At 43.6% G+C, this 27,623-nt stretch overlaps 1 protein-coding gene across 3 annotated transcripts in view; it reads left to right on the forward strand.

Annotated features, from left to right (window-relative positions):
* LOC127376114 (tetratricopeptide repeat protein 28-like) overlaps positions 1 to 27,623 on the forward strand; it is a 164,074-nt gene that overhangs the window by 125,294 nt on the left and 11,157 nt on the right. For all 3 annotated transcript variants that reach the window (XM_051422708.1, XM_051422709.1, XM_051422711.1), the window contains 8 exons: positions 2,082 to 2,589; positions 11,858 to 12,654; positions 12,797 to 13,341; positions 14,685 to 15,208; positions 20,461 to 20,570; positions 23,936 to 24,065; positions 24,207 to 24,425; positions 26,395 to 26,554. In XM_051422708.1, coding sequence (XP_051278668.1) covers positions 2,082 to 2,589; positions 11,858 to 12,654; positions 12,797 to 13,341; positions 14,685 to 15,208; positions 20,461 to 20,570; positions 23,936 to 24,065; positions 24,207 to 24,425; positions 26,395 to 26,554 — 2,993 coding nt within the window. The remainder of the gene's footprint in view (positions 1 to 2,081; positions 2,590 to 11,857; positions 12,655 to 12,796; positions 13,342 to 14,684; positions 15,209 to 20,460; positions 20,571 to 23,935; positions 24,066 to 24,206; positions 24,426 to 26,394; positions 26,555 to 27,623) is intronic.

Genomic DNA, 27,623 nt, shown 5'->3' on the forward strand with positions numbered 1-27,623 from the left:
GACGGGAGGAAAGATAAGTGCAGAAAAGAAATGGAATCAAATTAGAATGAAGTCTATTTGGCAGAAATTATGTATTTCGGGCAATTATTTCTCTCCCAGACGGAATGCGTTTTTGCGATACTGGTGGGGAGTCAAAATGAGCAGTGGTGGGAGAGGGCTGCAGTCAAAAGTGAGAGAGATACGGTCCCAGTGTCTGTCCCTGAGCCAAACACAGTGCATCCTCTGTGACTAGCAAGGCTGGCTCCTCATTATCTGCCGATCTTGGCTTCCATCTGAGGAGAAAATGCAGCGTTGCAGTCTCACTTTAGAGGGACACTGATCACAAGAGCAACTCAACTCAACATCCCCCCACCCCCCCTCTCACTTTCTCTCCCCGTCTCTCCCTCTGCACTCAGTTGAAGACAGACAGAGATGAGGAATCCTCTCTGTTTTCTGCTCAGAAAAGTGGAAGTTTGAGTCGGAGAGATGGAGCGAAGCTTCAAAAGGCACATGTAATTGAGCAGCCCTAGATAGGCTATCTGGGAACATGAAACAGCAACAGTTGTGACGGAGGTAATTGCCTCCCTGGGCCTGTATAATGCCTTGTCGAGTCTTTAAACTTGAGCAAACTGCTGGAAGTCCTTATGTCAGCAGGTAATTGGTTCCAGGCATCAGCAGCTATGTGAAATGAAGGAAAGATAGGTAGGTCGGGTGTATGTGTGTGTTTAGAAAAAGAATGTATGAAAGATTCAAAGAAAAGTGTCTTTATAAGCGTCTTCAGAAGTGTTCTGTTGTATTGATTTTTTCTTGCCAATGTGCTTTGCTGTTTATTTATTCAGAGGGTTCAATATTTTCATTATGTGGCGCTATAGCAAAGTAAAAATATCTCCTGCTCGCTGCGGGCACTTTCCTTTAAATTACATCTTGATGTATTTGTGGAATAATATCTATGTAAATTTTCAAATTTAAGATTGGATTGCCAACGCCTCCTCTAAAACCGAATTCAAGTATCAGTGGCCATTTTGTAACATATAGCTATGAAAACTGATTTCATAAACATCTTACAGCTGCAACCACACTGAACAGTTCATCCTTTACTGTAGCTGAATGCAACTTTCCAGTTGTCGGACTCTGAATGCCCCCGAGATGACCGAGGTCACCCCTGTTGCTCAGGCTCCAGGCTAGGCAAGATGGGCAGTACGGTGGCCTTCACTGTCAGTCTGTCCTCTCTGCTGGCCTGCATCCAACCCCCTTCCTGGCTGGAGGATGCAGAGTAGGACCTCAGGAAGGAGATGCTTTATTAGCTGGCCCTGCATGATTAATTGAACATCTGTTCACACAAAGACAGCTGACCCCAATTCCCAGCTGTTTACCCTCTGTATAAACAGGTAATAAGCCTGCAGTGAATGTGTCACATATGAGGTCAAGACTGCATTTTGTGAAACCTCTCCATTTTACTGCTAAACCTCTCCATTTGCAGTTGTAGCCAGTGTTCAGAGTAGTTTTATTTTCACAGGTGGACACTGCTTGAGAAAATGAAAGACAGAGTGGATGAGAATATACAGAATATTGTTCTCGCTGTTTTTAGCTTGAGAGGTCTTGCCAGCAGTCAGTCAGTCAGCCAGTTGGCCCCCCATGGCTCTGGTGTGAAGCTAAAACCCCTCTCCTCTCCCCCCTGATTAGCAGTGTCTTTGTTCCATTTGTGGTGGCACGCCATGAAACGTGATTGCAGTGGGCAAACTGGCGGCTTTAAAACAAGCCTGCTGCTGTGCTGATCTGCATCACACTTTACCCCCCTCGTTACTTGCAAAGATGAAATCAAATCAGGTTTTGTTTGCTTTTTGGTCTCTGAGCAGTAAGCCTCCTAAGAGAATTGTGAATTTAGATTTTTTTTCCCCATTTGATGTACAGTACTTCTGGCTAAAGGGACGTTTAAGTGTGGGTGGAGAATCTGTGATCCAAAGGCAACAAAATGACTCGCTGTTGATGGAATGTGGGTATAATTAATGGGGCTATTTGTGATTTTTTTCATTTGCCTACAATATGTTACCTTGCTGTTTTCCTTACTTGCTGTCTATCTTTCTGTCTGTCTCTATCCATAGGCTGCTTCAATGGCACTGAGCAGCTTGGGCCATGTATATACAGCCATCGGGGACTATCCAAACGCCCTAGCAAGCCACAAGCAGTGTGTCCTGCTGGCCAAACAGTCCAAGGATCAACTGTCTGAGGCACGCGAGCTGGGGAACATGGGGGCCGTCTACATCGCCATGGGAGACTTTGAAAATGCTGTCCAATGCCATGAGCAGCACCTGGGCATTGCCAAGGCCCTGGAAAATAAACGAGAGGAAGCTCGGGCCTATAGTAACCTGGGCAGTGCCTACCACTACCACCGTAACTTTGACAAGGCCATGTCCTACCATACTCACGTTCTGGAGCTCGCCCAGGAGCTGGAGGAAAAATCCATTGAGATGAGAGCCTACGCAGGACTGGGTCACGCTGCTCGCTGCATGCAGGACTTGGAGAGGGCCAAGCAGTACCATGAACAACAGCTGTCTATAGCTGAGGGTTTGAAGGACAGAGCCGCAGAGGGAAGGGCCTCCTCTAATCTGGGTACGTGCGCAGGTTACTAAAAAATAGCAACACCATAAATGTTCCATATGTTCCCAGTAGATAATTACTTTATCATAATTTATCACTATCATTATATTGAGTATTGAGTAGAGTTACTTCAGTTGCCAGTCCAGTTTCCATAAAACAAGTTTTTCAGACACCAAGACACTGCATAGTGATTTCTACTGCTATGGGGTAAGATTTTACAACTCTGGAAAGTTATTATAGGAACAATAATTTCTCCTCCTCACGGTAGAAATATTGAAACATGACTGCGCCAGATGGTTTGTTACATAGAACCGTCATTGTTGGAAACTGTTAGGAAAAGGTCAGGGACGGTTGAAAAATACTTGGCAGGTGATTGGATGAACCATCTGTCTATCACGGACGAACTTCAACCAGTTAGATCAACAAACCATATAACGTAGTCTGAAGAGTGAAAACATCTTTTCCATCGAGAAAAGCCTTCAGTGCTGTTCTCTGCTCTTCGTTCAATGAAGGAATACTCTCCAGTTCTGATGTAACTGATGCTAGCAGATGCCAGTAGTTCCTCAGAGGACGTTCATTGGTCCAGTATCACTGTACTGGCCACAAAGGCATGCCAAGATGGATTCTCGTGTGATTTTGTGATTTTGTGATCTTGTGAGTCCAGAATGATGCTATCTGTGATACAAAGTAATAAACCAAGAATGAATACTTGATATGCATTGATTGGCTAACACAGCACCTTGCTGGATGCATTTCGTTGTGGTAAAAGTTAGCCAGGTTCAACTTTTTTAAGACAATTTCTGCTGGAGCCCTCTATTGTTAGTCTGCACAATCAGTCAACATTGTGAGTGATGAAGTGTGATGATGAGCAGGAATATTGATCACTGGAGCGAATCTCCTTGGGACACATGACTGATTGTGGTATTAGTGTTCTCCTTAGAACTGATTAGTGGGATCCCCCAATACACTGCAATTCCTTTTACAAGGATCTGAGCATCATCTCATTGCTGTAGATAGAAATCCACTCCCTGCATGTACAGTATCTAGTGAATGCATGTCTTCCTTTTGAAATCCCTCTTTGACCCTTTCAGTTGAGGACAATGTAAAGGTTAATGTCCAGCAGCACATACTGTATGATAAATCTGTGTCTTAGCACATCCTCGGGGATAAGGAAGCAGCTGGTTGTTAGATGGTAAGAAATCTTGTGAAAAAGTGGGTGTAGGTAAGTGTTTACTGATTGTTTGCTTCAACATGGGATTTTATGAGAGTTTTCTTTAGCTGCATTTGACCTAGCCTACCAAAATGAGGGATGAGAAGAAAGAAGACAGAGTGTGAAAGGTGTCTTGGCTGACCTTTTATTGTTTTGGGGATACAGTATGAGAGCTTCAATTTCCTGCTAGTATTTTCACTGCACTGCTGGCTACAGTTCTTTGTTTGTCTTCTTTTAAATGAGCTGTTTACTTGTTGTTGTTTTCGATTATGTTTATGGTTAGATGGACCTGAGTGTTTTTGTTACTTTTAGACAGAGGCCAGCACTATGTCTGTGTTATCATTATTTTATGTAAAGTTGTTTTTAGATAGAGAATTTAATGGTTTCAGTATGTTCTACAGTGAATAGTACCCAATAGATTATGTAAGCATTAGTGGAGTGCATGGGAGGGAGGGAAGAAGATGCATTTTAGAGCCAACAGTAATTTGTGAGCCCGGGAAGTTCTATGGTGATAGAATGCCAACATATAACGTACACTGTCAGAGTATAAATAAACCCCATAAAAGTGTATAATTTTTCATGGGAAATCTCCTCACATTAATCTCCCCCGCGCTCACCTTCACACTGGCTTGGACTTAATCACATCTTGAAATGAAAAGTGGTGTGAAGATAAATAAAAACGAGATGGGGGAAATTAAATATACGATCAGGTCTTTTGATTGAAACTTAAAATGTAATTATTGTCCCCTTTACAATCCAATGTTTTACAGCTATATCCTGCTAAAATGAACTTATTAGCAAGGTAACCTTGTGGAGTCAGCTAATATAATGATGAAAGGAACCTTAGGGATAAAGGTGTCCCTTTGGATATTCAATACCACATGAGATACATGTTATGGCCAATTCTCCTGTATTTAGTCCAGCAATTACAACCTGCGCTGGGTGACTTATGATAGCCATCAAGACAGTAGTAAACCTGACTCTAATGGACAACTAAGAGACATAATAGTTCCTCCCAGATGAATTATTCTTTAACCTAATGTGTATAAGTCTGCAAGCAGCGAGTGGGGTTAATCAGCCAAACATAAATTGAAGTCGTCCTTAGACCAGCTAATGGTCGCACACCCGGATTTCAAAACTGAGCTGGTGACTGGATGTCATAAATTAGGGGCTCTAGTAAGAACATTTATGATCCTACAGTACAGTATGCGTGAGCTTTATTATGAGTGGGCACTACTTGTCAGGCAGCACAAATTTATTCCTATAGTAGCGTGATTGCTATTATGATGGCAAGAGCTTTTCTTATTCATTATTTGTTGCAACATTACAGTCCTTCCAGTCCATGACAGAGTAATGATAGTGTAGTTGATGCAGTGTCAAAGACCCCCAGCTGGTGACAGAGCAGAAGCTAAGTGAGTGGGTGGTAGCCATGAAGCCTGTTGCTCCATGGAGACGGCCTGGACAAGCTTGAGCATTATGTGGATACAGTACGTCTTGACACCCGGGGACGCTTCCTGACCATCTTGGTGCTGCCTGATCTGTTTGTACTTCTTGTCTATTTTTGTCCTTTCTTTTTTTTTTTGAAGCCTTCCTCTTTCACTCTCTCCGTCTCTCTCCTCACCCCTACTGATTGTAATCTGCAGCTGTCAAGCTCCCAGTAATTGAAACTGACTTGATGAATCGCTTAATTACCTTTAATAGCTGATTCAAGAGGAGCTGAATAATGAAGATAACAGAGAATGAAGTGGAGGTTGTGAAGCATCAGTCTGTAATTGCCCTATTGTTGTTGTTCTTCTTTTTGTTTGCGGCAGTGGAGTGTGCGTTGTTATTCCGTCATCAACGCCCGCAAACCTGCTTAGCGCGAGAAGATATGGGCGAAAACTAACAGGATGTTGTTTCAGACTTCAAAAAATGCTGCCTTTATGCTGTGCACAAAGAGGGGAAGGATGATCGGGTGAAGATTAACGAGCAACGATAAAAGCGAAAAACAGTGTGCGAGAGATGGGAAGGAGAAGTTGCAGAAGCAGGAAAGAACTAACTTTTATTATGCCCTCTCAGCTTGTCGTTAATGTTGCGTGTAGTGTGGGTGGAGCAGCAGCTGACATGGCTCTGAGGTACAGTTGTATAGAGATCGCCATGCTTTAATATCTAACCATGATGCCCAGCGGTACCAGCAGCCCTGGCTCAGCACACTCTGACCTATAAAGGATATGAAAATGTTGCATTCCCGCCCCATTTATTATTCATTAATTGCTAACTTACCCCCTAGTCAGCAATATTTAATATCTGGGAGAGGACTAAAGTGGTGGGTTCCCATGTAGTTCACATTTCTGGTATTCATGAAACAGATTCTAAATTGTATTATTTTCTTTTGCATTTCACTTCAAAGAGACTTTGAATAAGTTTGTCTGATAGCGTTTGTGTTTTTACGTGGTTTTTGTTGTGCTCGCTTTTCCTCATTTGACCATATGTCTCACAGAAGTCACTTGAAATGTCGACTCCATCAGTTAGAAGGGCTGGAGGTAACGGTCCTAATTAAGAATTTTTTCCTTTTTTCTTTTTATCCAGCATCCCTGGGGAATGCTTTCCGCTGATGCTCACAAAAACAAAGCAACAGAAAGAGGAAAACAACAGGAAGACGAGAACAACACAGAAACAGACAATGTGCACTGTGACGCTCTGCATTCAAATCTCATCAGTTTTATCTAAAATAACAGGACGTAACTTCTGTGTTGAATTAGTTTCAGACCTTTTGCGCTAAAGCCCTTTTACACTTACAGCTTTTTCCATTTAAGGGTCATGTGAGAATGAGCGCTGGAATCTACATTACAGAAAATCAGTTGTGGAAATCTACTTTGTCCAGACATCTGATTACCAGGTTTTGTAACATGTCTGACATTAACAATGTCACACCAGCAGAGTTGGAATCGTGATTTGTATTTTTAATAGGCGGTGTTGAAATATAGTAACACTGACCCTGAGACGGAGAGCTCTTCAGCATCTAATCGTGAAAGGAATGCATGGCTTTTTAAGTGAATGGCATGTGCAAAGTAAATAGGCAGAATCATCAAATAATTAGTAGATAAGATAAACACTCTTTATCATTACATGATTTACCCGTACTGCATCATCATCATCCTTATCATCATTATAACAACAACAATGTTTTAAAAAACCTTTTAAAAACCGATTTCAGACTGCCCACAGCAGGACTAAACTACAGACAGGGACCAGACGTGCCTGGGGCACTGAAGCATAGAGATTATTCAGTTTTGTACCTAAGCCTTTGGAAACAGCAGTGATGGTAGATATATTATTAGTCTGACCAGGAAAGTGAGCAGGAGAGTGGTGAATTTACAGAGGAATTTAGCGAGCCTAATGGCCCAGACGGGATGAATGAAAGAACGTTGTAAGGAGGAAGACAGGCAAAGAGCCTAACAAATACATAAAAAGTGCATTTATCTAAGATCGCTGACATCTTCAACTCGCCATTAATGACCGGGTAAATACCTTGTGTAAATATTAGCAGACCTGTGAAAGGAGAGAGAGGATGATGGGAAAATGGTTGGAGCAGAGGTGAAGTGGTGGTGGGATTGTTAGTATGTCAAGATCCCCTGGAGAGATCTTTGCTAGCTAGCTGATCTTTGCAGCCTGGTCCCAAATTTCTGTTTGTTGGGAAAACAGCAGACGCTCACTTACTCCCCATTCATGGCCCCCTTCAATCTCCCGACAGAGGACCATGCCAGAAACTGGACTAGAGGCCCTGCAAAACACACTCTCCAAGTCTTTGTGCTTACACTAAGGTTTAGCTTACTGTGTGCAGTTATTATTCTACTCACTGTGGAGCTATTAAATGAAACAAAAGAGCTGTAGCATTCTTTTGCATTAAGCAACTGTGCCCTTTTTTCAGCACATCTGCAAATTCAGCATGAAATGTGATCTGTTCCTAAACGGAGAGGAGATTGTGCAGTGCAAAAAACAAGTCGAGACACTGAGACTGAACATTGTTGGTTTAAGTGGTAGGAGGAATCAGATGTCATGCGTGCGGACAGTACAGCGACAGTTGGTTTAGTGAGGGGTCAGCACGTGCGGAGAGGAAAGCAGCTCAGCTGGTGCTGCAGGACGACGAGAACAGCACTATGTGTGTTTGTGTTGTCCGACCACACGCTCAGCACACATCCATCCATCCATACCCTGTCCTTTTTTTATCTCCCTCCTCCCCGTCTCTCTGTCAGTCAGACTGGAGGAGATGTCTGTGTCTGCGAGTGAGGATTTGGTACCTTAAGCCCAGACCCCCAGCTCCGCCCCTTCGCTACTCCTGCAGACCCCTGCAGGATCTAGTGTCTGCCTCAGCTCTCTACTTCCCCCCACAGATCATAACACACACTGTTGTATGTCCAACTTATACAAGTCAATTAAGACACGTTGCATATTATAATCTAGTCTTCTGACTTCCATTCACCCTTTCAATTCCCTAGACATGATTAGAATAGAAGTCTCTATGAAAGTAATCCATAGTATCATATAGCCGGTCATATATCATTTTTGGATGTTGCACAAATGCGGTGTTTCGCCAAAGAAAGAGTCCCAACTGACATTTATAATTTTCACCACTGCAGGAAGAAAAAAAGAAACAAAAATCCGAACCAGTGCATCTAAAAACAGGGTCAGAAAGGGTGTTTAAGAGTTTAACTTTTAGTGCATCTTTACAATGATTATTATTTTCAAATATCTAATTTATTCTGCATGTTAAACACCAGAATGTGCTATGATACAGCCATGATTTGTCAGTCAGACATATTGCACATTAGTAATAACCCTCTACCTGTTTCTTTCTGCTAAAGATTTTCAGAAGTACTACATATGCAGGCTCCGGTAGGACAAAATGTTTAGTGAATACTGCCCAGACTCATTGGAATTTCCTTCAAAGATTGACTTCCTTCTTTTGGTGTTGTACACATGCCAATCTCCTTGAGCAGAGACCTGAATAGGCATCAACAATTCCACAAATACCACAATTCCAGCATCCTGTTCTGGTTTTTGCTTCTCAAACATGAATGTAAATTATAATGTTGACCTCATTTTTAAATATAAATGAGAAACACACCCAAGTCATTATTTCGGACTGAGGCTGGTCATCTCTGCTCTATTTCTAGTATCACCCCAGCACAGTGGCAGCAGCACTATTGTTGGTAAAATCCTCTTAGCTAACTGTAGGCAGCAGCGCTTTGGACCTCCATAGCTCCTGGAAGAATGACACAGTGATTTACTCAGAACACGACGCCATCCCTCAAAGTCATCACTGCAGCATATCCCTCTATGTACAGCCAGCTGTGTAATGAAAAGTGACAACACATTGCCATGCTTTTAATGTCTTTGGTTATGGGGAGATGGAGAGGGCGCTGGATGGATAGGGTTTGAATGATGTGGTGTGTACTTGATCCTGGTTTTTCGCAGTCATTGTCTCAAGCTGTGCGCGGAAGAGAAATAATTGAGCCATATTATTTAATATGTTACAGTCAAGTGCATTTAGTATGCATCACAGACTTACAATGTTGTTAACGTTTGAGGTTAAATTGAATCCCAAGACTGATACTTTTTTGGGGTCATTTCGAATTTAGACAACATGCCACAGTGACCACTTCAGCTAGACCCCCTTTACTAATTAAATTTTTTTGTATTTCAGCTGTATTTACCAGCATGTTTGGTATGGTTTTATTTACAGTCTTGCTGGATACTATTCCCAGAGGGTTCCATAATCCTCTTACCATATGGGTGGGGGCAGAAAATATTTTCTTGCTTCAAGTGTGACTCCAGGCATAGCCTAAGGCTTATGGCAATTTTGGCTGCAGCTTCCAAACCCAACCTCAAACCTAGCTGTACACCCCCAGCCTCTGTCCCGGCTGTCTCTGCTACCCCTCTGTCCATTGCCGAGCCCCACATCCATTTTTAGCCTGCAGCATGGAACATGTTTGCTGGTAATACATCAGTAGGCATTATATCCTCAGCAATATCAGCCTCCGTTGGGGAAAGCATAACCTTGGGAGTGACTTTGTGGCGAGGGCTGTCAGAGCTCTTCCAAGTAGCCTGCTGTGAATCTTAACATGCTTCCACTCTTAGGAAAGACTCCAAAGAAAGGTAAAGCTGAAGGGTTTGTCCAAGGTGTTGGAAATGTTCTAAGCCTCATTAATTTATTTTGGCTCAGAGACAGTTTTACTGTATTTGTACTGTACATAGTCCAAAGAACCACATGGATTTCACTCACTGTGAAAGTCTTCATTGTGATGTTGCGTCATTTGCAATCTGAATTCCTCTATGTATTATTTGGCAGCACTGCTTCTCTCCGTGTTCTACTCAGTGATACGCCCAGCATACCAACTCCTCAGGGCGGTGACCTGACGATTACAAGGTCAGTTCAGGTTGTATTACTTTAACCTGAGAACACAAGCAAGCAAACAAACAGCAAATCAGGTTTGATTTGTGAGTAGGTGTCTGCTGCGTGCTGAATCATGGTCTGAATTAGGCAGGCAGAGGATCTTTGATGATGTTTTCCCAGCAAAATCCAATCTGTCCGCAGAAGAAGCTGTTGGATTATTATTCTGTGTTTAATTTGCAGACATCCAATTCAGGCAGATTTAGTTTGAAACTAATCTTCTCATTTAGACTTGATTTGTAGTGAAATGTTGACGATGCAAACGTCACACTTACAGTATGGATCATGTGAATTTCTTCCATGTGGATGAAGTATGTATGCGTGTATGTAATACTACACATACCTGGTAATGTGTCAAACCAATATGCAGCCCTGTGGCTCATACTGTAGAGGCGCCAAAGCTTTTTTCCACTCTCACTGGCCTAATGTGCTGCTTTTTAATCGAGCCAACATCTGAATGCACATATCCACATCTACTGTATAACCTCTGTAGTCGTTTGAGCCTTCTGTTTAGTTTCAATCCCACTGTTTATGTAGCCTGTGTTCAGGCCCATAATGTGGCAGGTTTCGGATGAAATAAATGGGAAAACACACATGGCGGTAACTAATCCCGGCGGCACCATCACATACTCACCACAAGCCACAGAACCCCTCTCCTTCGCTGGTTCCCACCCACTCTGGCTCCAGAACCATTTCCATCCCTGGTGTCCCATCAGTGGCTGTACCCCCGTCCTAGAAGCCCATTAGTCTCCATGCTGATGCAGCAAAGCAGTGATGGCTAGGCTGTATGGTGGATGAAGGACTGAGTTGTTTTCCTTGCATCTGGTTTCTCTGTCTCCATCTGCCAGCCTGCACCCACCCTATCTTCTCTCTCAGTAAGCTTTATTATTATCAGTGCAATTATTATCATTGAAAGCTGGGGGACAATGCAAAAAGAGAGACCCAGAGATTAGTAGTGAGTCTCAGCGGGAAGGAGGAGAGATACGGTAGATAGGCTGTGATGTCTCTTTACTCTCTGCTGTGTATTTGTCAGTGTGTATGAGCATGTGGGTGTGGGTGCACATTTGTTTGCATGTTGTGTGTGTGTGTGTGTGTGTGCCAGATGGCTGCCTGGCTGTGGGGTAAAGCTATTATTTTTCAGAGGATGGTATTTTATCTGAGATAATATGCTCAATGCACCGGCTTCTCCATTATTTATTGTTTCTCCACACTTATCTCATTTTTCTGAAGTTGTTTGCTGAGCTTTCCATCAGCTCTTCACACTCTCCCCCACTTTTACTCCCTCTGTCTTTCTTTCTTGTTCTCTCATAACTATTTCCAACCCCGTGGAAAAGTTGTTGATTTTGGTAAAATCCCTCTAAGACACAATCATCAAAGACAGCTTAGACAATCAAAAGATTCTATTTTGGTGTTATAATAACTCGGTTTGATTGCACTACATTTTAATGACCATAATTCTGTGAGAGAGTGTGTTGTGTAAGCAGAGAACAGATGGCTCAGAGAGCATATTTTAACAACCAAATGACTTGTTTTGTACATGAAGAGCTGACGAGGCACTTGAATTTTACTCAATTACAATTTTCCCCTTTATAGGTCTTTAACTTCATCCTCTTGCTTTCTCTTTCCTCTCTCCACAGGCATCATACACCAGATGAAGGGGGACTATGAGACTGCACTGAAACTCCACAAAACACACCTGGCCATTGCTCAGGAGCTAAATGACTATGCTGCTCAGGGCCGGGCCTATGGTAACATGGGTAATGCCTACAATGCCCTGGGAGCCTTTGATCAGGCTGTTCGCTATCACCGCCAGGAACTGCAGATCTCCATGGAGGTCAATGACCGGGCCTCGCAGGCCTCCACTCATGGAAACCTGGCTGTGGCTTACCAAGCCCTGGGAGCCCATGACCGCGCTCTACAACACTACCAGAACCACCTCAACATTGCTCGTGAGCTCAGAGATGTCCAGAGCGAGGCGCGGGCTCTGGGCAACCTCGGCAACTTCCATTGCTCTCGAGGAGAGTTCCCTCAGGCCGTGCCCTACTATGAGCAGTACCTCCGCCTGTCCCCTGACCTCCAAGACATGGAGAGCGAAGGAAAAGTTTGTCACAATCTGGGTTATGCCCACTACTGTCTGGGCAACTACCAGGATGCCGTCAAATACTATGAGCAGGACCTAGCTCTGGCCAAGGACCTTCATGACAAACTGAGTCAAGCCAAGGCATACTGTAACCTCGGTTTGGCATTCAAGGCTTTGGGAGACTTCACTAAGGCAGAGGAGTGTCAGAAATACCTGCTGTCACTAGCCCAGTCCCTGAACAATGCACAGGCTCGATTCAGAGCTCTGGGGAACCTCGGGGACATATTTGTCTGTAAAAAAGATGTGGCTGGAGCCATTCAGTTTTACGAGCAGCAGCTGGCCTTAGCTCACCAGGTATGGCCACACATAGTGAATGTAGTACAACACATACTAGTGTAATTCATCATATAAATAGGAAATGTCATGTGGAATGTCATTTTGATATCATTCACTCACGTCCCTTGTGCTGATATTATGAAATTCTATCTTATTTCAGGTTAAGGAGCGTAGGATGGAGGCCTGTGCCTATGCCGCCCTCGGGGCCACCTACAGACTTGTGCAGAAATATGACAAAGCTCTGGGCTACCACACCCAGGAGCTGGAGGTGTATCAAGAACTGGGCGATGTGTCAGGAGAGTGCAAAGCCCATGGTCACCTGGCAGCTGTCTACATGGCCCTAGGGAAGTACGCTATGGCCTTTAAGAGTTACGAAGAGCAGTTGGAGCTAGGCCGGAGGCTGAAGGATCCTGTCGTGGAGGCTCAGGTGTACGGAAATATGGGCATCACTAAAATGAATGTAGGCGTGATGGAGGAAGCTATTGGCTACCTGGAGCAGCAGCTGGCCACTTTACAGCAGCTGAGTGGCAACGAGGCAGTAATGGACAGGGGCAGGGCCTATGGAAATCTGGGAGACTGTTATGAGGCTCTGGGAGACTTTGAGGAAGCTATCAAGTACTACGACCAGTATCTGTCAGTGGCCCAGAGCCTCAGCCGCATGCAGGACCAGGAGAAGGCCTACAGAGGCTTAGGCAATGGACACAGGTGAGGCTGCTTTGAATGAAATGAAAGGCATGATGTTTCAGATTCACTATTTCACATTGCTAGAAGAATACATTTCAGTATTCACCTGTCAGTTTCCCCTCACTGTTGCAGTAGCAGATAATTGTATTGACTGGGTATTACTAAAAATCACAGTAATCCTACTTTGCATATTATTTTTCTCCTTGTGCTCACTATCAAGGACCACCATAGTTTAGAGACACCTTGCTGGTGAGCAAGGCTTGGATGTGAGCCTGTTGCTAGCTGTCTCAGCAGCAGCCTAGTGGCCCTGGTCTTATCTGTATGCAAAGAGGCTTTGGCACACAGACGTCTGAAACTGAGGGAAGCAGTTATTTCGAGGCAACCTCTTACATCTTGTGTGTCTTCTCCTTTCTATTTCTCCTTATGCGTCAAAGAGCTGATAGCATCCTAGGAGACTACACTGCAAAATAAAACACGAAAGGCTTGCTGAAAATCCTCATTTCGGAGATGATTTTCTTCTTATTGTGCGTCATCAGCATGCCACCACAGCAATCACACACAGCAGTATTAGCCATGCATGAGTTCAGAGGGGAATAATAGACATCAGACACAAACCCTTCTCGTCTTCTAACAGCTCTTAGTCGAGCCCATACATTATCACACAGCGTTAATTAAGCTGAGGGCTTTTATGCTTTTAATGCTCCATTTGAACAGGCATCCGGCAATTGTTGGTGTGCCTGAGAATGTGAATAAAGTCTGTTTGAAAGCTGTGAAGGCGAATAAAATGTCGAGATGGGATGAATGCCACTCTGTCAAAACATCCACAAGAGGATAGAAGAAAATATCCTTTGACAGATGACCCATCTTGTATTAAAGGATGGTAAACAGTGTTACCCTTCAAACACAGCCTACATTTTAAATTTCATATCAGTGCTGAGAAATGTAGCCTTCTTATAGCCTTCCACACACTCTTTTTAATCCATCCACATCAGCAGCTATCAGGAGTGTGTTGGACATGTAAATCTATATTTAATTTGCACCAAAACTGAAGGTATCTGGTGCATTTCAAATGAAAATATCCCTGCAATGCACACTCCCTGTTGTGTTCTAATACTGCTCTGTAGACATGTATCTTTATGGATCAAGAATATACTGTAGTTTCCCCTTGAAATTAGATAATCTAGATAGATTTATTTTCAGTGTTTTCGGCATGAAAGATATCTCAGTATTTGTTCAATTTGAACAGAAAATGCCAATGACAGATTTTCTTTTAGGTTGTCTCGTTGGTTTGTTATCTCACATATCTCACATGTCAGTAATCTGCTTCATTCTGACACTCATTGGATTTCTGTCTTTACCCGCAGGGCCATGGGAAACCTACAGCAGTCCCTTGTGTGTTTTGAGAAGCGGTTAGTAGTGGCTCATGAGCTGGGGGAGTGTGGAGGCAAGGCTCAGGCCTATGGTGAACTAGGCGCACTGCACAGCCAGCTGGGCAATTACGAGCAGGCTATCTCCTGTCTGGAGCGTCAGCTGGCCATTGCCCGTGACACCCAGGACAGACTACTGGAGGGCGACGCCAGCTACGGTTTGGGCGCTGTATATCAAGCAATGGGAGAGTACGAGACAGCCCTGCGATGCCACCAAAGTGACCTGGAGATTGCAGAGGAAGCGGGCAGCCCTGCGCGCCAGGCCCGCGCCTATGGAAACTTGGGCCTTACCTACGAGTCACTTGGAAACTACGAGCGGGCGGTCGTGTTCCAGGAACAGCACCTAAGTGTGGCGGCTCAGACTAATGACTTGGCTGCTAAGACACTGGCCTATGGCAGCCTGGGGAGAACACACCACGCACTGCAAAACTACTCACAGGCTGTCATGTACCTGCAGGAAGGTGAGTGAGTCAGGGGGAACAGGAGAGAGGATTGCCTTTGTTGCCTGGGCTGATAGGCTTAGAGTTTGTGAATTCATGAATATGAAATTCAGAGCCTATTTGTTGCTAAGCCTTTGCCACATTTTTATTAGGCTGTGTGCATTGTGTGTGTGCATGCGCCTGTGTGTTTGGGCTTTTGTGCTTATGTGTTATAAGTGCACAGGGGGATTTTGTGTGCATATTATGCGTCTGTGTCGGCTTCTGTGCTGCATAGGTATACCAGCATTTGTGTGTGTATGTCTGTGCAAACCTATCAGGATGCACGCCAAGGCATTCTTCCTGTTTACTGCTAGCTGTTCTTCACACCTCTATATCTACTTTTCTCAGAGGGTTCTTTGCAGTGAGCTGCCAAAGGATCTTTTCACACAGTGGCTGACAGACTCCTGCCTCTCACGCTTCATTGTCCCCTACAGATTATGGTGAAATAAAAACCTGCAGCTTGGCCCCTCGAAAATTCATTATGTCAGTGACAGAGCAGGAAGGGTTTGTCACCGAGGATGTGATAAGTGGAAGCATCCATGGATGTGAGCTGAATGTCCACACCACCAGCCTCACCCGTGCCCGTTGACACACTCCTTGCTCAGGCACACCCACCCTGTTACGGCCCAAACTCAGTTTGGATCCCGGAAAATTGCAGCTCGTGTAAGAGGACAGTTTTATATTTCACTCTGCAGGGAGTCAATGCAAGGATCCAGGAATACATCTCCTCTATCTCTCCTCCGTCCGCTTTATTAGAGTTAGCCAGGCCTGCAGTGACCCATACACCCTCTGCAGGCCTGCTTGTTGAGCTTTAATGGAAACAAAGGCGACAGGCCATTCTGTCTCCACCCTGTCCTCCTGTTGTCCCCCACACTGTCCTTGTATTGTTCCTCGGCCTGGCTGTGAAAAAGAACAGTGCCTTCACTATCCTTGACAGCCAATTATTTCTGGCCAACCTACCCAGACCGAAAAGTTGGCAAGGTTTTTTTCCCTTCAGTTTTTCTATTTTTTCTAGAACTGCTAGTTTTGTGTTTTTTTTATTCTTCATGCTACACTGCTTGTTTTTTGTTTTTGTTTGCCGGAAAAGATTAATTGGAAGGAGATAGAAAGGCAGCTCCAAACTAGTGCAGATACTGTCGACAACATGTGATCTCCAAATCAGAGTGTGTGTGTGCGTGCATGTTTGTGTGTCTGATGGTTATTCTGTGTTGTACAGTAATACAGAATGACAAGGCTACAGTGGAAGTCACTTGAAGATGCCAATTAACGGCTGATAGACAGACATAATTTCTGCCACTTCAAATGTTCACACTTCTCCCCAAGTTATCTTCCTGCGCTGTCTCAATCTTTAACAAAAGAGGCATTTCACACCAAGATGCACCTTTCAATGATTAACACGACAGTGTCATTAAATCAATGCCGTCATTGTAGCAGCTAATGGAGGTATTGCAGTTTCTTCACGCTTCGTTTATGGAACAACAACTAATGGAATAACAATATCAACCTTGGAAGACAGTTTTGTTATAAATGTACCTGATGCTTGATATTTGAACCTGTAAAAATTAGGTTATATTGACTCAAAAACAGAAACGGAATGCATTCTCAATATATTGAAAAAAATCCAATAGAATCTTATCAGTTGTAAAATGTAGAATGTATCATTATCATTATTATTGCAACTGAAAACTGGTTCCAGTTGAGAACTTGAGAGCTTATCAGTTCCTTGTTTTCATGTTTTTCTGACAGCTGCACATTCCAAAACAATGATGTGAAACTCGTGGATCTCCACTGCTGGAAACTTAAGGAGTCGAAGAAATGGTCCAAAGCGTGGCTTCATTTCACAAAGAAAGATGACAACAGTGCTAGTTGTAATGTCTGTAAAAGAATCATTTCAAGGGTGGAAACACCAGCAATATACTGAAATATCTTTCTACGCAATATGGGCTTAAATTCCAGGAATGCTGTGTATTTGACACAAGTCACATGCATGCTTTTTTTCCTACTCTGCTTTTACACTGTGCTTGGAGTCAGAGATAGATAGATATATGCCTTGATGCTGAAAACCTGTGTAGGCCTACTTTTTTTACACACAGAAAATTGATCAGGAATCGATAAGGGAACTGAGAAAGAATCGGCCCAATAAGCAGAATCAATAATGGCATTGGTATCAATAAAATCATAATAAAAGTCCCATCCCTATTTGTACATGAACAGACCATGCTTTTGTATGTCACCTTATATGTTTATTGTTGCTTTAATATGGATTTTGTAATATATATATTTATAATATAGAGTATATACATGCTATATTATACTAGTTTATTATTCATTTGTTTTGTATGCTTGTATGTAAGAAATAAGGATGGGAAAATAAACTCTCATATACAAGTACAGTATAAGCATAAAATATGAATCATATGAAATCTGTCAGAAATTTGTAAGAAAAAATAGACAAACGTTTTAGGTTCATATACAGTATATAAATGGTGTATATAACATATTATTTTATACAGTTTTATATATTTTGTGTATGCTAAACAGAACTGACTGACTGAGTTCTAAGAAAACACATTCATGTAGGTAGTTCTTTGAACAGCTTGTCAGGAGGCATATAAAACAAAATGCAGTTGGATGATATGTATCTCAGTGTAAAATGTCTGGACCTTTCATCATCATATGTGGACCCTCACGGTTTTCAGTGTTACTATTTTTACGCTATGAATCTTGAATGTTGGTTGCTGTTAGAGAGGCAGCAGGAGAGGAGTAGTGAGCTACTGATACACCTTTTTGCTTTCAACAATCTTTTCGGCTATTTTACTTCCCTACTTCTGAGGCTCCGAACAGACTAAATCTGTCACATCAACAAGTATGTTAGTGATTTACATCTGAAAAAAGCAGGAAATTAATTAGCCTAGCTTTCCATTATCTCATAAATCATTAAACAAGCTTTTACAAATACCAGTACTTTGTTCTCAACTTGATGCAAATGTCAATACCGTCTTGGTAGCAGTGTGCATAATTATGTTTATGTAGGATGAATTTGGTGTGCGTGTCACAATCCCCATCATCCTCAGCATTTAGACTAAATGCCAGAGGTCTGTGGGATGTAGATTTGGTTGTTGACTTCATAGTGGAGAAGAGGGAGATGATTTATTTAAAAATTGTTTATGGTAAACTTACTGTATATGACACACATTCTTTTCCACATGTGGTCATAATAAAAAGCTACCACGCTGTGATCAGTGCGCATGTGCCAGGGTATTTTGTTTGGGGCACAACCACTTGTGGTTCTGCAGTGCATGAGATTTGGTGCCCCAACGTACGTACGTGTATGTGGTGTCTGCACGTAAGGCTTGTGTCTGAAGCCAGAGATGCTTGGGCCTCAGGGGCTGCAGAGAATCTCTCACCCAGCTGTCAAGCAGCCTTTAAAGTGTTCTCTAGTTGCTCTTCAGGGTGCAGCCAGCCACGGCCACATCCTCATGTCAGCCGCTGCTACGTGACTGTGCCTGCGGGGCGCACCAAAGGCACGCACGGTGACAGTGACAGACACTGAATGATACAGAGAGGGAGAACAGAGGGAATGAGAGAGTTAGGGAGGAAAGGAGGGATGGAGTGAAAGAAAGAGAATGGCAGGCGGGCGGAGGGGAAAGACGGAGATCGGCATGAGTCATAATTCACATGTATTATTTCACTGTCAACTGGAGAATAAAGAAAACATAGAGTTGGTTGACATTCGGGCTTGATCATAAAGAACTATCACAGAGCTGCTGAGAGAAAGAAAGGTTTTTTTTGTGTATGTGTGTGTGTGTGTGTGTGCGTGCAGATGAAAGGCTCAGAGCTGGGGTTGAGATGAGTGAGGGGTGAGGCTGTCAGAGAATGAAAAGGATAATTTAGATCTGTTTCCTCTCTCTTGCTCCAGCGCCTAATGAGCCCTAAGCAGTGCCGAGTCCCTGCGAGCACTGCCACCACAGTCAAGATGAAACAGGTAGAGAGAGCAGAGGGGGGCCAGAGACACAGGCACAGGGATGAGAAAATGAATGCGGGGAGGTAGAAGGAGAGAGGAGCACAGCAGATGCATGTGGGAAGAGGGCAGGCAGGCAGACAGAGGGAGGGTGTGTGGAAAGATAAGGCGAGTGGGGAGACTGTTGCAGGCTTCAAAGGCTGCCGGCTAGCGTGGCCATGGAGGAGCCATGAAGTCTACGGTTGCGTGGTGTGCTGGGTCTAGCGGAATAGGCTGGCTGTTTCGGGTCACGCTCTCTGTTCTTGGCTTATCTGGTCCCGCCACAGACTGTTTTCCAGGAATGCCGAGAAAAGCGGAGTCGGGCGAGGGTGGCTTGGCCCATTTTCTCCTCTCTTTGACCAAAAGCATGTTCAGACCCCTCTGTCACACAAGCGAGTGGAGAGAGTAGACAAATACAGAGCCCGTGTGAAGTGAGACTGTGCATGAGCAATAGCCTATTGCAACCAGCAGACTGCTTGCTGTGCATTTAGCACCTTGTGGGTGATATGTGGCCCAGTGGCTGTTGTTTTCTTCTTCATCATTGTCCTCTGTGGAGTGGCATTTTCATCTCAGTAATTGGGCAGAACCAAGTGCTCGGCAGGCAGACTGAGGACACATGCAAAGATGTGACATACGGCTCACTGCTTGAGGGATTGGAAGTGAAAAACAAACTGGGCGCTCGCCAGGCGATCTGACACAGGCACACACGCTGAACATACACACCTAGATAGACACACGTGTACATGCACATTCAAACCTCCCCTGTCTTCCCGAACAGCTCTGAAAGTCTCTCAAACAAAATATCACAAAGTAGACAGCGCTGTGAGTTTGCATACAGTCTATTATTAGCTCATCAGCGCGTTAGCTGATGAGCAAATATTTGTAGACGTCTTCATGATATTGTGTGGCTTCTTTTATGCAAGCATTGCGTGTGTTTGTGTTTGCTCAGCCAGTCAATCCTCAGCATTGATTACTATGCAGTCCGATTAGTGCTCTAACAACCTCCCTCTGTGGCAGACGTGTGTGTGTGTGTGTTTGTGTGTGTGTTTTAGTCCTAGTGTGAGCAGTATCTTGCAACTGAGGCCAAATATCCAAACCTGTTCACTGTCAGAACATCAGTACCATGCTATGCTTACATCTGTTACTCTGAAAGATACCTAAGAGTCTGCCTGCTCTGAATAATTTTTACTCTCCTCTCCCTCTCATCTGCTCCCGCTTCCTCCCCTTCTGACAGGTCTGCGGCTTGCAGAGCAGCTGGCTCGGCGTGAGGACGAGGCGAAGATCCGCCATCGTCTGGGGCTCTCTCTCTGGGCCAGTGGGAATCTGGAGGAGGCCCAACATCAGGTAAAGTATCTGCTGTTCCCTCCTCTTCTGGCCTAGAGTCACCCTGACTCCCCTCTCCTCCATCTGTACTCTCGTAGTTAAAACTGACCTCTAATAAGCACACATCTGTTTGTCTGCAAACATTTAAAATAAGAGAGGGAAGTAGATGTCCAAAGACATGGGAAATCTATATTTTCAGTAATACCCTTATGGTGAAAGAAAGAGCACAGAGGAGAGAGAACAACAGGAGAACAAGAGAAAGAAAAGGTGGCTATAGAGCTGGAACACGGCTCCTGGCAATATGCTGGGGAGTCTGTTGAGCTGGTAAATGCTGTCATCTCAGCAGACAGGCGACAGATGACTGAAGCTCTTTTTTATATCTATGTGCATGGTCTCTGGAGTCCCAAGCCTCCGCATCACATACACACACTCCGTTCTCTTCAGCCCACTGCCCACCTGGCAAGCATGGAATATCCCCTTAACATCTCTCTTTACAGTCTGTCCACACACCACAGCTCAAGATTTTCTTAGCTTGTGTATCCACACACAAGTCTGTGAACAGTCAGCCAACAGCAGTGGCTGTCACGTGTGTCTGTGGGGATGTTATTCAGCTGCTTTCATTTTCAAAATCTAGTCCAAAACATTTCTGTTCTGATACACGCAGACTACGTACGTATGTGACCCAGATAGCTTTGTTTTTCTGTCCTGCATCATACTTCTCAAAAAGTGACTTGACTGTCTGTTTGCAATTATCTGTAACAAGAGTTGGGAAGGAAAGACTGAACCAAGGTGGCGACTAGAGCAGAGGCTCATGAGTCATATTGAGGAATTTGTGTTCAATTAAAGCAAAATATTATTGTAACTAGCCAATGCAACATATTTTCCACTGCATATTTGCTTTCCGCACTTGACCTCAGGAGCTTGGTAGTACATAGTAACATTGTGTTGTCCTTGTTGCAACTTACAGAGATCCAAAGCTTTGCCCACAAATACCACAGCAATGTTTAAAGATCTCCTCCAGACATGTGTTAAGACATATATACAAATAGTCTGCTCTGAACAATAGTGTGTGTCTGATACGTTTTCTTCTTCCAAAAAGTATAATTTGCACATTAAATTTGTTAATATCCTTCTGCCACATTAGAAATTCCACAATCTATGAATAATGCAAATATTGTTCCTTTCTAAAGTTTTCCTGCTGGACACAAAACGTCTCCTACTTCACTGTAAAGTCCATTCTCGGTTTATGTGCACTGGCAGCTTCAAGTTTCTACATCACACTTGTATGACTAGCATACTGGACCAGGATGGACTGTTTATGTCACAAGTCATGCTTGTAAGCCCCTTAAGATCAGATTTTCACTGAACACAGAGACACTTTCCACTCATCAGATAAATGTGAAAACATCCTTCTAGTTTCAAACTTTGTCCATACATCATTCTGCACAATAAAGCTCAAACATCCAACTGTAGAAACAAGAAGAAAAACATATTTTTGAGTGGAGTGGGACTTTGAAGATTTGTTTTCCCCCCATCAGCTTGTAGCCTCCATTGTAAATTGGTGTTGGCAAAGGACACTGTCGTCCTTTAGATTAAATGGTTATTCATGAGCTGGCCTACACGTTACCTTGATAAATACCCTGACCCACTTCAAACCTCATTTCTATACGTACGTATTGAAATTCATGAAGCATCCATAGGTGTAGAATGAGAGGACTTGACCTCATGTTCCTCATTCTCGATATATTTAAACCCAATTGTAGTTTAACACCCTCGCCGCGATCCCCGTGTTCACTGTGACACGCAGACTGACGTGTCCTGATTCTAATCAGCTTTTCAGCAGGGCATGCTCCCTCTGAGAAGCACTCACATTCATATCTAAGGAAAACATGGATCAATAAATTCATCTTTACTTATATATCAGTAGTCTATTGTAGATTAAGCTTTTTTTTGTTTTTACTTCTGATATCATCTGTCACAGAGTTCCCAAGGGAGGTTATTTTACAAAAATCATTAGGGGTGTGCGTGTATCAAGCTCTGCTCACGTTGCCGATTCACTGTGACATTGACATTCACTTAACATGTCAGATAAAAGCCATGTTAGTGTCAGTGATGGTAAAACATGAGAGCGCTATCTGAATGCATAGCAGCAGTAGAATGTAGCAGATTTCACCTGTACCACAGCCAAGCAAGTCACTGCGGACGCAGCACATTTGGGATTGTTTCCCCTTCATCTGTGCCAGGAGGGGTCAGGCCAGAGGAAAGGCACTGTGAGAAATTAGTTTCACTCTTAAAGGGATGTCTGCAAGCCTAACAGATTAAACTAGCACTGCAGCAGTCCTCCCATGGCCCTATCAGCAAAATCAGCGAGACTAGCAGCTCTGTCTTCTAGCAGTAATGCAGCAGAGCTCACAGATTCTCTGCTGGTCTCTACTCTCCTCTTTCACTCCCTCTGACACACTTTTCCTGCATGACCTTGGGATATGCCAGACGAGCTACAGTGTATGCATATGTGTGTGCTCACGAGAAACACTCTCTCTTTTTCTCTCCTACCAAACCCACAGTGCTGATAGGATCCTTTTCATCCACACCTACAACCTTTTCCCCACTGCAGCTCTTTGTCTCGTATGAACTATGGTCAAGCAGTGTGAGCAGAGTGCTTTACCCTCTCCGCTGGCCCCTGACTCCTGGAGAGTGGCTCTATAGCAGCCCCAGTCATCCTACAGGGCTGCCATAGGCGCAGAAATAGGAAATCAATAAAGGCTCCCATGAATCAGCACTCCTGGCTAGCTCCGCTTGGCCAGTGTGCAACATTGCTTGCCGCCCCACCTCTCCATTGTCTCTCTCCTTCTCTCAATCCAATGTCTGGCTCTGAATAGAAAGGTCCAATAACACAGACAGCCCTATTGAGTTCACAAAGCATTTATTTCCTTGGACGCTGTCTGCCCAAGATGCCCAGGTAAAGGTTTAGCTTCTCATTGCCCTTTCCCATGTCCAGGCAAATAAGAGCTGAAGAGAGGTTTACTTGTGTGCTTGGTGATTCATCAAAGCTACATTACAGTACTTTCCTCTGCTGAGAGAGAAGCAGAATTGAAAGGCAGCAGGTTTCATCAGCGTTGACCAATGAGGTGGGATGCTACCATCTAGTGGCCACAATTATCTCTTTATTCAAAAGTCCAATCATACATGTTGATTGACATTTTTATCCATAGCAACTGCTTAAATTTTAGCATAGGTTAGATCAGTAGAAACCATATCTATAAAAGTAGAGTGCTGCTTGACCCATTGAGTTACACACAGTAGTACCGCCTCAACCCTCAATAACTGAACTGAATACAAGTGTGATGTTATAGTTTTACTAATATCTGATTGTTGTTTATCCTCAGCTCTACCGAGCATCTGCACTGTTTGAGACCATCCGCCATGAAGCCCAGCACAGCACAGACTACAAACTCTCCCTGTTTGACCTGCAAACCTCCTGCTACCAGGCACTCCAAAGGGTCCTTGTCAGCCTCGGTATGCCTATAGATACTCCTCATATTCACACTACTTAATGCTGTCTGGTTCTAATTTGTTTTTTGGTTTTTCCCATATATGAAAGGATAGGTAGGTTTTAGGATTTACCTGTTAATCAGTATTGACCTCTGATTACCACAGGCCACCACGACGAGGCTCTGGCAGTGGCAGAGCGGGGTCGAACACGAGCCTTTGCTGATCTCTTGGTGGAGAGGCAGACAGGCCAGCAGGACTCAGACCCCTACACCCCAGTAACAGTGGAGCACATCTTGGACACCGTCAACAGCCAGAGGGCCTTGGTGCTTTATTTCTCCATGGCTGCAGGTTACCTGTACAGCTGGCTGCTGGCTCCAGGAGCAGGTAAGGACTCTCTGCTGTTCCTACGGCTCAGATCGTTTTATTGAGATGCTGAAATCCTATCATATCTATCTGTCTTCTTGTTATTGTTGTCTGCCATAAAACATTTTTTTTGCTGTCACAGACCATATGTGCTTGAACAATCAAATTTGGTGGACAGGTTTCATATTTCCCCTTTATACCAGCTGGCCATATGGTGACTTTATGCTTAGGCCCATAACTCCTGAACCTACTTGTTTTCATCACTTTGTTTAACACATTTAAGCCACAAATTTTCTGCAAATTTTAGTTTTATGCAAAACTTCTTGTTTATTGTTTCTTCTTCAAAGTTGTTCTGTTCCCTTGCACACAGCAAAGATATTTTGAAATACACAAACCAACTTAATACAAAATGAGCACAGTATTTCCTTGATGAATGTTAGATGTTAAAACAGTCAAATGTCAGGTAATTGTAGATATGGACCAAAATATTTACAAAAATGTAACACATCAACATAGAGATTTTCTGTCTGTCTCGAAGCAGTTCCCTTGTACATATTTTAAAGCTGTAACAGGTGAAAGAACAAAAGCAAGCCCACACACTTGTTCTTTCAAATCAAAGCGGATAAAAGGTCTCAAGGCTGTAGCTTGTTTTCAGCTGCAGGGGTAAGAAGGCCAGCTTTAACACCAAGTGGCAGAGCCACCTGCCACTCTGCTGTTAGGATTTGCCCCCTGCTTCGCTTCTCACCCCAGAAGGCATCTGCCAATGAACCATGCTAATTGAAAGTGACACTGCCAAACAACATCGGCAACATCTTCGCACATGCCAATAGGAAAACACTTAGCTGTTGCACAAAGTCAAAACGTATTTTCTCTGTCTCTTTTCATCCCGTCTCCTGTGTTTTTTTACTTATGTCTTTGCTTTTCTCTTTATTTTCTTATGGTGCTGCTGTACTTTTTGCAACTTTTTGTGTACTTCTCCATTTCTTTCTCTCGCACCAGCACAGGCAGTGGGATTAAGATGCAGCTTGTTTATATGTTTCGTGAAATTCCAGTTTCACAAAGAGAATAGGCAAAGCTGTGGGTGGATTACAGTGCACGTCACACGACTCGTGTGGCAGGGACTGTTAGTAGTTCTTTGGCTCTCGTCTGCGCTCTGCTGTAAAGAGAGGAAATGAGAGCCGTGACCCATGTCCCATGCCACCAAGCCTGAACATTTGATCAAATCCAGCTCCCAGGCAACCAGATGAACTTGACCCCCCAGCACTAGTCATACGGAGGGGAGGAACACTACAGGGACCAGTGGAGATCTTCAAAGCACTGAATATTGCCCCAGGCTAAGAGGGAGCCACTTGCTCACTAATCGCCTGTCTGTCACTTCCTGGCATTCCCTGGCATCCAGCTGGCACACAAACATGGCCTGCTCTAAAGAGTCTGCTGTCAGTAAAAAGGGTTACTAAGGTCCTAATTACTTCAGTAGTGTAAATTCTGTGACATTTTATAGCCCCACACATTTAAACCTGAATCTCATGTACTGTCCATTCAGATGCATTTAATACAAAACGTACACACAAGCACATTCAATTATACAGCATTGATGTGCCCACAAACTCACACACACACACACACACACACACACACAGCCTGTACTCCATCTCCCAGTGTGCTCTTCCCCGCCCCCCTCTGATGTTCCTGCTTGAAACTCAGCTGAGCTCTTATGGCGGGCAGCAGATGGCACAGGCAGCCTACTCTTATCTTTTATTGAACATTATTTGTTTTATTCATTTTGCTCCACAGATGCACTAGTAAACAGGGCCTCACTCACAGCTTTCAGCTGAAACAATCTAATATTCCCTCCTGTCGTACGCGAGTAATACAAACGTATTACAAAAAAAGGCGCAGAAAATAGTATTTAAGTAGTACTTTTTTTTTTTTTACTTCATGGACACCTGAAAACAGCCAGTCATGCTTGCCCTCCCTTCTCTCTTCACAGGCATCCTGAAGTTTCATGAAGTGTACCTGGGCGAAGGCGTATCAGAAGGAGGATCAGAGTTCCAGGAGGGAGGCGGCGGTGGGGTGATCAGCGGCTCCTCGCTGGAGCAGCACATTGCCAGTGCCCGTGAGGCCCTGGGAGTAGAATCTTATTACAGCAGGTGAGATGTTCACAGCTGTCACAATGAAATAAAGATTCTTCTCTGTTTGTGAGCTCATTATGCATATTATAACACTTGTTTAGGAGTAATCACAAGCTTGTTGCTGGCATTTCTCTATGAAGTAAGTAACTTCATGGATTATGTTTTAGCATGCACAAGATTTTCTATCAGTAATGCCACCACTGGCTTTTAACAATCCCATCTCTGCTCCTCGTGTAATATAAATCATGTATTTCAACATCAAAGTGGCACAAATGATTTTCTGACTTTTTGGGTGTCCTTTCCTATTCCTCCATGACTGCCTTCCTGCTTTTGAAAAATTTGATGAATTCAAGAATTTGTGATAGCTCAGTTGCAGTTCTTTGCCTCCATTATCATCTAATACTTGTGATTTTCTGATCAAACTCAACATTTTTCTTGAGATGTGTTAAATACAGAAGCATCAAATACTGCATTCCTTTGTAATTAGGAATGCCCGATACACAGTCCGATCCATACAATTTGTATCTGACACACTGAAATAACCTGTAGCCTTCTGTGTTTAATGCACCTTATTTTTCCAGAGCTACAAATTCTGGTTCAAAACTATTAACTTGTAATAGTTTGAATTATTCACATGATATGGTGGAAAGGCTATTTTCTTCCTGAGCTGTGATAGCTACTGTGGCTGAGCAGACAAAGAAAAAAACACACCCACATAAACTTTATTGACACAAAAAGGAAAGGCAGTACAGACCGTCATCAGAGGGAATCATCAGAAGGAAGCAAAAACAACTACATGACATATCATCAAAAATGTAGCCCAAACAAAAAACAAAGATTAACATTTAACAACAAAACTTGACACTTTTATCCCCAGAGTTAGCTGGGGAAGGGTTATTTTATCATTCAGAAAGTGTGTGTGTGTGTGTGTGTTTGTGTGTGTGTGTGAAATAGTTATTCTGCCCCATTGCTCCCTGTGATGACAGGCCTCCACTACCTTCCTAAAGTACTCCACTCTCTCCCCAGTGGGAATAAATGAGACGGAATAATGGCTTTTTGTATCGCCAGTGTTGAACCCACCTAACAA

The sequence above is a fragment of the Dicentrarchus labrax genome, unplaced genomic scaffold (genome assembly GCF_905237075.1).
Source record: "Dicentrarchus labrax unplaced genomic scaffold, dlabrax2021, whole genome shotgun sequence".
Lineage (NCBI taxonomy): Eukaryota > Metazoa > Chordata > Actinopteri > Moronidae > Dicentrarchus > Dicentrarchus labrax.